Genomic DNA, 13175 nt, shown 5'->3' with positions numbered 1-13175 from the left:
CCACCTGACAGCCTCTTTTTGCTGTGTACAATAAATGGCCACTTCCTGTTAGTTTGTAGCCAGCAGAGACACAGTTGTTGAATCATGCAACTGGACAAGACAGACCTGAGCAAGAGTCTAGTTTGTGTTTTTCCAAGCGTGACTTCATTTAAAGAAGTATTTCCTAATGGAGCGATGTTGTTTTGACAGAGACAGATAATAACACTACAGGAAATCCACCAATAGAAAATGCATAAATAAATTAAGGATCTGCAGATTGTATCAAATGAAATGAAACAATGTCAGCAGGAAAAAGCAACACTTACTAACCTCTTAAACATGGACCCAAACCTGAAGTCTGATGAGCCATCACTGATGTGATCCTGGGCTAAATGAATAAACTGTATATACTGTACAGGTCACGCCCCAAAGGCACTTGCATCACCCGCTTCACTCCATGTGCTATAGATTGTTAAAATGTTGCCCTAAAGGAAGCATGTGCATCATTCTTATAGACAAATATAAATGAGTTATGTTCACATTCTGTCACTCACTAGAACACAGTGTATATGCTTGAAGTCTTCCCCATCAAACATGATCAAAGCAGATTTTTGAAGTATTATAAAATGAAGATCGAAAGCAGGATTTACATCCATGTCTACTAGCCTGCAGTCTTCTTCTTCTTCTCTGCCTTTTGTTATGTGGTATCATGTGTGTTTCCTGTGTCAGAAACAGCACAGTGCACCTTTAACTTCCTTATATTGCATGTTGCACAGTACACAGTGAGTGAGTTCATTTATCCAGACACTGGTTGAGCAGCTGTTTCAGGGTTGCAGCTGTATTAAGGTCAATCACTCAAACCTGTGTTAAAAAAACACTCATAAACCACAAGCAAGGGAAGTAAAGAACAGACGCACGAGCAGACTGATAGAATACAAATAAACGTGTGCTGTTTCATAATCCAGCTGTTTGATGTGGTGATCTATGTGGAACAAGTAAGCAGTGAAGTCTCTTACAGCTTCACCCAAAACATGATCTGCATATGAAACCAACATCATGATAATGCTCTTTAACATTCTTATCCTTCCTTTATTTAGGGATTTAGTTGTTGTTGTTTTTACATTTTGGGCAAAATATGTTCAATGCAGGTCAAATATCACTCTTTAATACAATGATTACATATAAGTGATGAGATGATTTTATTAGTTTGAACCCTTACATTCTGACTCATAATTAGTCTCTACACCAATTCACATTCCTAAAATCTGTATGTGTGTATGTGTATCTATTCATTTAAGGAGACTATGAAGAATACGACATGTTTCAATGGGTCAAATTTGGACATTTGCATCTACAAAAATGTGTATCAGCTGTACAGAAATTTTAGAGAAATGATGCAAATGATGATGAAAAAGGAAGTTCAAATTTGGATTCTTTTTTCAGAGCACCTTAACGAGTTCTCATTATGTTTAAAACCATTTTAAATGAATGTTTCTTCCTTTTCTCTCCTTTATTTTCTCAATAAAGTTACACATCACCATCACAAGAACTGAAGTCAAACATAGACACGGCTCCACACACCGTATGAAACATATTTACTGAGAGTCCCTTTTATAAAACACCATCACACATACAATCATGAGTGAGGTCATCTCATATCTCATCAGGCAAACAAAGACGTACAAAAGTCAATTCAAAACAAAGTTGGTTCTATCAGAAGTGAGATGAGGGATTATTACTGCTGCTCTCACCATTCCCTTTTCTTATATACACATTATACACTTGATCCCTTTATACTCTTTTCATATCAAATACAATTCTATTTCAAGTCTCTTTAGATAAAATAAAAATATTTAATAAAAATATTTCTCGTCTTCTCTTCTTATTCCGTTCTTTGATTATAAAGATAAAAACATACAAAGAATGTTTCAAATACATATCATAATAATGAGATGTTCCATGAGTCAAAGAAAAAAACTTATTATAGAGCTTCATCAAAGAGATCCACACACACACACACACACGTCTCCACGATACTGTAGCTATATCACAGTACAGCTGATACAATGAGCCTCAGCAGCATGATGAGTCCAAGTTTGTCCATGCTGCTGCTCTAATATGTTGATGACTGAAGTGCTGTGTGTGTGTGTGTGTGTGTGTGTGTGTGTGTGTGTGCGTGACGCAGCGAGGCCTTGACGTGTGGATTCAGGAGTCAGTCCATCAGCCTGACTGTGAATGTAGTGGTCGATCAATGCCTCATCAAAGTCTTTATGTTGAAAACCATCATATTTGTAGTCTTCTTCCATGATAACTCACCAGCTGTTGTTACCAGATGTTGCACCACAGGAATGTGCCAAATATCTGATTTATCTGGTTCCCTTCAGCATCCTTTTTTTTTAGTTTGTTTTGGCTCTGACATCAGTTAGCAGCCAATAATTAACTCTAATGTAAAGTAAGAGCTCTACATGTTTATTTGTTCCCACTCTTTCCTCTTATGACCTGGACCTTGTTTTTCCATCACTGCACTATAAAGCTCCTCATGTCTTCTTTACCAAAAAAACTGCATCAGCTTAGTGTCATGTTTAGTGTCTGACTCATGGTGAATAGTTTGTTTTTTCATTTCAGTTTGTGCAGCAGAACCAGAGATACTCCACCCATTCCTCTTTCTTCTTAAAACCTGGGGCCTACATTACCCATAATGCAACTCAGGCCGTGTACGGTTCACTTAGAGATTGTGTTCTCCTTTTTAACAATGATCAAATGAAAAGATTCTATATGTGGAATCCTGAGTCACAGTGCATGATGGGAAAACAAGTTCCAGGTTGGAAATGGCTTGCAATCGTGTCAAAATAAAGTAAATGTCCCTCCTGAGCTCCCTTAGTTCCTTTTAGTCGCTCCTGCAGCACCATCACAAGTGCTACATCTGTCTCTTATTAAGTGCAGCAGTTTTTTTTACTTGAGCAGCCAATCAGGATGCCTGATCTGATCGAGCTTTTCCCTGAAAAACACTCAACATGAAAGTGAAGGAGAAGCTAAAAGTGAAAGTTCTCCTGTCTGTCTATAGTTTGTGTTTTTGATGCTGCTGTTCAGGTATCAGTTGTCTAGAAGGCGGGAAGGTGGGGGGGGGGGGGGGTTTAGTTGATTCTGGCTGTGTCTTCAGAGACTGTAGACACATCACCTACACAGAGAAAGAGAGAGAGAGAGAGAATAAAGAATGAATGACATCACATTAAAGCAAGTATGTAGAAATGAGTTTTAAGAAGGGATTTAAAGCAAACTGCTGCGAGTGAGATGTTTTGAGGTATGCAGGAAAGAAGGGAGTTCTAATTATCTAGTCAGGAGAAAATGAAAGCATGAAAAGAGATGAATCTAAATTGAAGGCAGCAGAACTGGATAATTTAATGACTTAACAATTTAACATGTGACATTTCCGTAACACTTCCAACACGGCACAAATCTGAGGTGAACGCTGTCTGACTAACATGAGAGAGAGAAATGTGAATCTTCTTTCACCATCTAACATCTAAATCACACATTTATGATTTATTAAATTCAATTAAGATTGGAATCAGTAATAAAGGAGGAAACACTGTGAAACATACACTTTAAAGTTAAAAACAGCTAAAAACAACCATAATAATAATCTGATCACTATATTTTCTGTTATACCTACATATATACATACATATATACATACATATATACATACATATATACATATAGTACAGCATGTCAGCATATAGGAATGAAATAGTGCCAGCTTGACTTGCTCTAAGAAGCTGTATGTCTGAGTCGTACACTCACGTAGTCTGATCTTGATTGGCCAGATGAGAATGGAGCAGAGGGCCAGAGCAGCAACGATGGCCACGCCTCCCGTCACTATGACCATGACGTTGTGATAAAACCACACACACGCCGGACAACACACCACGGTGCTGAGAGAGAGAGAGAGAGAGAGAGTGAGAGTGAGAGTGAGAGTGAGAGAGAGTGAGAGTGAGAGTGAGAGAGAGAGAGAGAGAGAGAGAGAGAGAGAGAGAGAGAGAGAGAGAGAGAAAGATAACTTATATCTTATTCTACAACTCCATTATTATCCAAAAACTACTAAAAACACATCATTATTATAATTGTTCCTCCATTAAAATGAACACACATACTGTAGTTTAGTTTATCTCAGTCCCACACACACCTTCCTGCTGCCAGCAATACTCAACAGAGCAGCAAACGTGGATTCATCCGCAAAGTAGTTCCTGAAAAATGCACTATTTCCTTCTGTTTGAATGAGCTAAAAACTACAGATCCTAGCAGGAAATGACTGAGCCAGTGGTGTTGATGATGAGATAACATTGTTGATTTGTTAAAAATAAGAATATTAAGGTTTAAAACCAGCCTTATGTTTTTAAAAATGAAAGTAGGGGAGGCTGAAGTATCACTGCTGAATCCTACACTTCACATTATGCCACATGTTGTGTTCCGCCAGATGTGACAAAGCAAAAATGTAGATGGTTTTTTCTGCCTACTCACTGTGTCACTGTGTGTGTGTGTGTGTGTGTGTGTGTGTGTGTGTGTACTAACTGGCAAGGATGCATGGCCTGGATGATCATCACAGCAGCTCCATTAGCCAGTTTATCAGTGAAGCTCATGGCTCCATATACAAACGCTCCACTTTGCTGAAAGAGAAGAAGACAAAGAATCAGCAAGGTTACATCACACACACACACACACACACACACACACACACACACACACACACACACACACACACACACACACACACACACACACACACACACACACACACACACACACACTCATCTTACTGTCTGATCAGCGATGAGTTCAGCTGTCATGGCCAGTGATATGACCAGGATGGTAGCTGACCCCGCCCCCAGCAGAACGGCCGCCCCGTACACCCGCTGGCCCATGTTCTTATCCAGCAGCACCCAGTAGGAGAACGCCATGATCAGCAGCAGCCCCATGAAGTAGGTGAGCTGGACCAATCAGAGGAGAGCATAGCAACAAGTGAAGATTTTAATACTTCTTGGTGTTATCAGTGTAGATACACACATTCACACATTCAGAACAAACGCTGATCAGACCCAAAGTCACATTTACTGAACATTTAGAGGAATCTGATGAAGACCAGCTGAGCTGCTGCACTGATTACCATAACTAACCTTAACTAACCTAACTTTACTGTTCTAAGGTCACACTTAGTGTTGAATATTTGGCTGTTTTTGCATGTTTTTACTCTTTTATTACAGTATAGAGTGTTTTATAATATATTTATATATATATATTTCAGACTTTTTGAGACAACTCAAAAATGCCACAAGTTTAGATGTGATTAGATCTGTCATCTGATATATTGTCTCAGAAATGATCGAGATAAATGATATTATTGTCATTTGAAGATCATTTTATACCACTGATATAATGATAATATAATAGCATAATAATGCAAAGGGGGGTGGGGGGTGGGATTGGAGAGTGGGCGCTGTCATTATGGTTGGGGAGTTATTTCCCTTTAATTCTCCTTCAGTCTCCACTCAGGACGTACACAGTGAGGAATAGAGGACACTACTTGTTTAACCAATGAGACATGAATAGCCTCTTAGCTGCTAATGTGAAGTGTGGTGATACTGAGGTCATAATAATAATCAATGTCATGTTCATGTATCATAAGTCCATATATAGACATGATGATGTTGATAATAACATTATTGTATGATAAGTTGATAATGTAATTAATGTGACAGGCCTAGTCAGGACCCCTTTTTTTAAAATCTATGATCTATCTTCAGTGGACTGTGTCAGTCAGTATTAATGGTAATACACTGAAAGAAACAGTGATGGATGGATGGATCATTTTTTGTTTCGCTGTTTTCAAAGCACATGTTTACCTTGGGGAAAGATGTGAGCTAAAAGAAGGGGGCACCTTTTTCTCATAAATCCTGAAACTACATCTACATATCAGTCAGAAATGATAAGATAGAAACTACTTACTACTTTATCATAGTGTGAATGTTTACAATCATTCAGTGTTCAAAGTTAAAAGAAGAACAAACATATGGAGAAGTGTGTGGTGATGTCTGGAGGCAGACAGATGTTACTCACAGATTTTCCAATGAGTTTACTGACAGGCTTCATGATAAAGGATGACAGGAAGCCGCTCACGTACATCACTAATGGGATAGTTGCTATGTAATTCTATTGGGAGGGAGAACAAGTAACAGAGTGAGGAATGTGACATAAATAACACTGTCAATAATACTGGTATTAGCTTCACTGTGTTACCTTTGGCAGACTCAGAGTGTTGAGCAGATACATGGCGATGTAGCTCTGAGACAAGTTGACTATTAACCTGGTGGACATGTAGAGTAAGGCCACCTACACACACACACACACACACACACACACGCGCACACACACACACACACACACGCACACGCGCACACACACACACACACACACACACACACACACACACACACACACACACACACACACACACACACACACACACACACAGTGACACAGTGAGTAGGCAGAGAAAACCATCTACATTTTTGCTTCGTCACATCTGGCGGAACACAACACGTGGCAATGATCAAGATGTTGAAATGGAAAACATTAATGTGTCAATCTGAAGTCAAGCTTTAGTGTGTTTAACCTGGTAGAAAGATGGCTGCCTCAGCCAGCACTTCCACTGCAGGAAGGACGAGGTGGTCTTGGGTCGAGGAAGCAGAGGCCTCCGCTCACCTTCCTCCTCCTCTTCTTCCTCCGTGCTCCCTCCAGTCTCCTCTCCTGCTCCAGGTCTCTTCTCAGTGGTGCCCAGGTGAAAGAAAATAGAGAAGAGAGCTCCGATGCCCAGCACGATCAACGCCAGGTTCTGTAATCAGACACAACACCATAATTATATGTGTGAAGGAGTTTGCTGCAACACTGTCTATAAAAAAAGCATATAGAAAGTCTCCTAACACAAGACTTTCAATACAACAATCCAGACAGATGTTGTCTGATGTTACTTGAGCGTGTGTTGATTTGGGTTACATTTTTTCTTTCACACAGATTTCACACCTCTTCCTCAGAAGTAACTCTCCAACACCCACAAACACACAATGACGTGTGAAACCAGTGTGGTTCCCCTTTCAATATACCAACACTACTTCTAAATCACATTTAGTTTTACCCATAAATAATAATGCAGGATTTGTATTTTTATTTTCAAAAAATGTCCCTTTAATGTCCTGTGTCTGACTCACACTTTAGTGAAAAGTAAGTGAAACAGAAACAGAAAATCACTCACTTGCACACCAGTGATAATTACATGTAGAAGAAGTTTCTTTTACATGTCAGATCTTGTACTAACAATGCTTCCTATTTCTATGTGTGCCTACTTCTTCAGTTGGTTGTATTTGGGTGTAGTAATGATATAGAAACATATATTATGTGTGTGTGTGTGTGTATTGTATCATCTTTTTTTACTCATTTACTTTACTTTAATAAAAGTTACATCTTTTAAAAGCGGTTTACATGACTGCATAATAATCTTGTTCTGTATACATGTGACTGTGAATATTCAGAGGGAATTATGTTTTTGGAGTTTTTATTGTAAGGAAAAAAGGTTGTGGGTATATTAAAATGCTTCATATGGATGGCACACATCATTCCTGCTTCCTGAGGAAACAACAAGTAGTTATGGATAAGAATCAGACTTATTGTGTCCTAGCTGGTATGTACCCACTTGAAACAAAGGCCTGTGTGTCAACATACAAGCAGAGGCTGGGATCAGACATTATGGATTGTCTCCAGACAGAGCTGTGTGAAATCTGACCAATGGCGTGAAGTGATGTCACTTGTTACTAGGCAGAACACTGAGTGGACCCCTGAGTTTGTCAAAAGTGTGTCATGTTAGCTAATAAGAAGTCTTCCTCCTCACCCTGAAGACGGGGATGTCTACTGGTCCCAGTTCATCGCTGAGTCCCTGTCTGGCGTGCACGTGGAACAGCAGGTAAGCCACCGCGTACACTGTGATGTTGGCTATCACTGTGAACGCATACCTACACACACACACACACACACACACACACACACACACACACACACACACACACACACACACACACACACACACACACACACACACACACACACACACACACACACACACACACACAGAGAGAGGGGGGGGAGACTGCATGTTCAGGATCCATGGATTACCTTCCTGTGTGTGTGTGTGTGTGTGTGTGTGTGTGTGTGTAAAACGTACCTGTATGCTGTGAGCTCTACTTTAGCGTGCTCACAGGTGACCAGCTCTGGAATGAGGGACAGGTGTGAGATCTGAGTAGCGGCCCACCCGAACTGAAAGATGATGATGAAGGGGACGAAGTAGGTCAAACTGGCCCACTGGGGAGTGTAGGAGTCACAGCCCAGACACTGGTTAAAGATGAAGGCGAAGGACAGCAGCACGGACACGGTCCCTGGATCACACACACACACACACACACACACACACACACACACACACACACAGAGATATGACTTCCAGTATCAGTATCACAAGACATCAGTTACATCCAAACACAACTTTAGCACCCATGACTCTAATATAACCAGATCACAGAACATATGGGTGATGAAGTCTAACAAAGTGTCCTCAAACACTGGCTTTTCAAAGTAAAGTTCCCTTGTGTACATATAGTTATAAAAAGGTTTCAGTAACTGGTTTCTAACTTCTTTCTGTCGCTTTTAATAAAATGTGTAGCCAAAAAGGAAGAGTGATCCTTTTCCATCTTTGATACTCTCTGTGATTTATTTATTTTTTTACTGTAAGACAACTGAATATGAGAATTAGGAAGAATAGAAAAATGTCAAATACAACAATAAATAAACAGTACAGTTAAGGACATGATGTCACTTGATCAAGTACAATTCATAAATATTAATAAATACTATATCTAGTAAATGGTATTATGTATCTAGCTTGTGTCCTGTGTTGTATTAATGATCACTGATTAAATATAGTATTTATTGATCATGCAGAGATTGCCATGATTTTAACAACAGATATTAAAAGCTCTCTAGATTATAGACACAACTTTGGTGATCCTCTAATGCAGGGGTGTCAAACATGCGGCCGGTGGGCCAGATCCGGCCCGCCGAGGGGTCTGATCTGGCCCACTTTCCTTATTCCTCCCTTCCTTACATCTTCCCTTCCTTCTTTCATGTCTTCTTTTTCTTCCATCCATCCCGTCTTATTTTCCTTCCTTCCTTCCTTGCTTCCTTCCTTCCTTCCATCTTTCATTCCTGTCTACTCTTCCTTCTCCTCCTTCTTTTCCTTCCTTTCTTCCTTCTATCTGTCCTTCCTCCCTTTTTTCCTTTCTTCCTTCATTCCTTCCTTTCTTCCTTCCATCCATCTTTTTAATGATCCGGCCCACGTGAGATTAAATTGGGCAGTATGTGACACCCATGCTCTAATGCCACCATGAGGTTGATTCTTTAGTTTAGTTGCTGCACACCTTCATGGTCTCCAGAGGATGAATTGTAACAATAACTCTAATCTCTTCATTTTCCATCTAGCGCCATCATCTGGTCAACACATTAGCATCAGCGCTACTTTGTGTTTAGTGCTGATTCACAAATAGGCTCACACTTAAGCAACACGGTGAACTTGGTGGACTATAGACCTGCTAAACATCAACATGCTAGCATCATCATGTGAGCATGTTAGCATGCTGATGTCAGCATTAAGCTTCACAGAGCTGCAGATGCTTAGTCATGTTTTAGCTCGTCAGGAGGGTTCATTACTCAAACTGTCTGAGTGTAGCAAAACTTTTGCCCAACCCAACATGACATTGTTAATAGTTTATAAACAGCTGTGTGTGTGTGTGTGTGTGTGTGTGTGTGTGTGTGTGTGTGTGTGTGTGTGTGTGTGTGTGTGTACTTATACTGGTCTAGTCATTCTACCATGAAGTCACTTTGCATGACCCAGCATGACTGTCTTGTAAAACATGAGCTGAACTGAATCAATAAAATACATGTAAGGTGTCCAGAGAGAGAGAGAGAGAGAGAGAGCAGAGTCCAAATAACACATAACACATAAAAACTTGACAAACATGAATTCTTTATGAGAAATGAAACATAACAGCTGCTTGACACAAACTAGCAGCTTGAGTTCAGTGACTTTCCATTCACTGGTAGTTTTTTATTGGCTCACAATCATGTGTGCTCTGCTCTAGAAAAGTTACATATTTATAAGCTCTTAATGTGTTATCAATAGTTTAGGTTAGAGCCTGACTGATATATCGGTCAGACAATATTAGTCGATCACAGATATATCGGTATCAGCAAATATCCCATGTGTGCCGATATTGAAATTTTTTTTAAAGTTGTATAAGCAGCATTTTATGTACTCTATACCTGATCATTTTTCAAGTTAAATATATGCATGTATTTTTTATTCATAGTTAATTATAATTATTACATTCTCAGTAAAGTTTAGTGTTTTAGCGCACTGAACACAAAATATAACAGCAGAGAATAGAGCTCCAACCAACAATTTTTTTATTGATAGCTAATTCTAATTATTACATTTCCCAGAGACGTTTACTGTTTTAGTGCTCTGATGTCATTTTATATGATAAAGTTTGTTGTTAAACTGTAAAATATCACATCTATCGGCCAATATATCGATACAGGAATTTTTCACTCCCTAATATCAGTATCGGTATCGACCCCATAAGTCCAGTATCATCAGGCCCAAGTTAGTTGGTCCATAAAATGTCAGAAAATGGTGAAAAATGTCGACCATCGTGTTAACAACCCGATGATATTCAGTTTACTGTCATAAACCATAAAATATTAATATTTAAGAAGCTGGAATCAGAGCATGTGATTAACAGATTATTAAAATAGTTACTGATTCATTTAATAGTTGGCAACTAATCAATTAATCAATTAATCATTGCAGCGCTAACAGAGAATACACAGAAACCATAAAAATGTGCTGCCTCCCTGCCTTCATGGTAGTCTAGTAGTCCAGAAATAGACCAGATAGACACAGTTTAGGTTGTGTTTTTATAGTTTATGGACCAAATATGGTCATGTCATTTATTGGATAGTCCCCTTACCTCCCTGCCTGTCTGGAACAATGATTGGCTTGAAGTCACATGACCATATACCCAACCCACCTTGGTAGATTACCCATTGGTTGATGCACATTATTGGTTCTGTATTTTTTTAACCTTTTTTTTTTATTTTTTCCTGCTTTTTTGAATACCCTATTTAAATACTTTTTTTTATAGTCTAGTAGTCCAAAAAAAGAGTCTTGAACTTTGTGTCCACATTCATCACAAGGTTGTCCTGATAGAAAATGGAAACTTCACACCATGCCACTGACATTGTTCACAAGTCACATTTCACACTTTAAAAAAAATCTACATGTAACCTAATGGAACTGAAAGTTTCTCATTGACTAGTCTATGTATAACCCAACTTTATACTGATAAGAGATTCTCTGGGTGAACTTCAAAAAAACATGTGGCATTTCTGGACACAATCCCAATCTATGATGTCACACCCAAGTGCTTCAGATCAATCAGACTGATTGTGTTGACTCACCTACTAAATGCCAGCTCTTCCTCTTGCCGTAGTTTCCACAGCCGGGTGCTTGATCAGACTCGTAGCCAATAAGAGGCGTGCAGATCCCATCAGCTATCTGCCCCACCAGCAGCAGCAGACCTACAGTACAGTGGACGAGAGGACAGTCACAATACAGGAATACACTAATACACTAATACACTGATAAACAATGAATGAAAGCAGGCAGGATACAGCTGTGGCACATGTGGAGAGAAAACACATAAACATCTGGAAACAGACAGACCTGCATTTGTGTTTTGGAAGCCCAGCACTGAATGGTAGAACACCAGCAGGTATGTGAACCACATTGAGGCACACAGGTCGTTGAGAAAGTGTCCCACCGCATAGCTCAGCTTTCTGACGGCTGGTAGAGACCTCTGAGTATCCGACATGATGACGGGAAAAGACGCTTTAAATGAATATCCAAACACTGGCTGTCATCAGCTGACGGTTAATACCGAGCTCCAACTTTAGAGGAGTAGACTGGTGAATGACTGACTGCTATTTTTCTATTTTCGCTTCCTCTTTTTTTCACATGCTGCTTTCTCTCTCTCTCTTTCTCTCTTTCTACATGTGTCACAAAGTTCTATCACGACTCACAAAGACATTCCCTGCTCCCTCCGTCAGTTTCCTCTCGTTGTAATCAGGTGACAGCTCAGAGGAGACAGGAGGAGCAATGAAAACCGAAACAGAGCAGCACTTACAGGACAAACCGGGCGTTTCACCAACCTTCACATCACACCTGAACGCCCTCCTATCTGTTTAAACCATAAAAACATGAGCGACTTACTTACTCGACTTCCATGCTAGGTGGAAACATTTAGCTAAGTTACGTTGCTGATAAACGTTAAAAAACGACGTTAAAATGACCTCAAATTTAGCCAGACAGCTTTAAAACGCCTGTTCTTCACACCGTGGCAGCTAGCGCGAGACTTTATGCCAACAGAGGAGCGGGAAACACCGGGCGGCTGCATCGTTAACGTTCATTTCCATACACGAAATACACATCTGGGGATAAACATATAAACAGATGTACACAACAACGGAGACCGGCTGTATGTGACGTAAACGTAAACGTAAAAAAAACCCAAGAGAAGTGGACCAATAGGAAACACTCACTGCTCCTCTCAGCCAATAGCGTGAGCCGCCACGCCAGAGCCAAAGAGTGAATAGTGAGAGAGGTACCCTCCCCTCACTTCCGCCAGCGTATAACAAACCAAAGATGTTACATATTATTTCGATTTTTTTAAGTATATTTGAAATATAATAGTCTTTACGTGTCAGAGCATGTTGGACTCTGAAATTTCATATTCATTACCTTGCTAGAGAGCTAAAATTAGACCTGAATTGTGTGCTGAGATGCATGTTAACAATGAATTTAATGTTTTTCAGTCTGCACCTAAGAAAAACGTTGCAGGTAAGTTATACAATACTGTAATGTTCAAAATATGATACTCGAACATTACCTAAACATCATATCTAGATATATGGGGTGTAAAATACAATTGTGTGGAATGGATTTTTTGAAGTTGAAATGTTGCAATGTTTGACAGTCT

The 13175-nt window shown here is 39.6% G+C and overlaps 1 protein-coding gene across 1 annotated transcript; it reads right to left on the bottom strand.

Moving 5' to 3' along the window:
* Positions 1 to 3113: 3113 nt before the first annotated feature.
* mfsd12a (major facilitator superfamily domain containing 12a) lies at positions 3114 to 12011 on the bottom strand. The gene is made up of 11 exons (XM_053330634.1): positions 11864 to 12011; positions 11599 to 11718; positions 8249 to 8459; positions 7919 to 8039; positions 6650 to 6868; positions 6274 to 6366; positions 6094 to 6186; positions 4797 to 4967; positions 4552 to 4646; positions 3784 to 3914; positions 3114 to 3157 (listed from the first exon to the last, which is right to left on the bottom strand). Exons 1-11 carry the CDS (start codon positions 12009 to 12011, stop codon positions 3114 to 3116), a joined length of 1446 nt encoding a protein of 481 aa, XP_053186609.1.
* Between the last annotated feature and the right edge of the window lie 1164 nt (positions 12012 to 13175).

This window comes from Scomber japonicus, chromosome 12, assembly GCF_027409825.1.
Source record: "Scomber japonicus isolate fScoJap1 chromosome 12, fScoJap1.pri, whole genome shotgun sequence".
Taxonomy (NCBI): Eukaryota; Metazoa; Chordata; class Actinopteri; order Scombriformes; family Scombridae; genus Scomber; species Scomber japonicus.
The sequence above is the reverse complement of the archived record's forward strand: the minus strand, read 5'-3'. Positions and strand labels throughout refer to the sequence as shown.

Excerpts from the sequence above, each read along its gene's own strand:
- mfsd12a (XM_053330634.1), bottom strand. The coding sequence starts at position 12,011 with ATGTCGGATACTCAGAGGTCTCTACCAGCCGTCAGAAAGCTGAGCTAT. Across the intron at positions 6,367-6,649 it reads GGCAGCCATCTTTCTACCAG|GTGGCCTTACTCTACATGTC; the intron begins GTTAAACACACT and ends GTGTGTGTGTAG. Across the intron at positions 3,915-4,551 it reads CAGGCCATGCATCCTTGCCA|CACCGTGGTGTGTTGTCCGG; the intron begins GTTAGTACACAC and ends TCTCTCTCTCAG.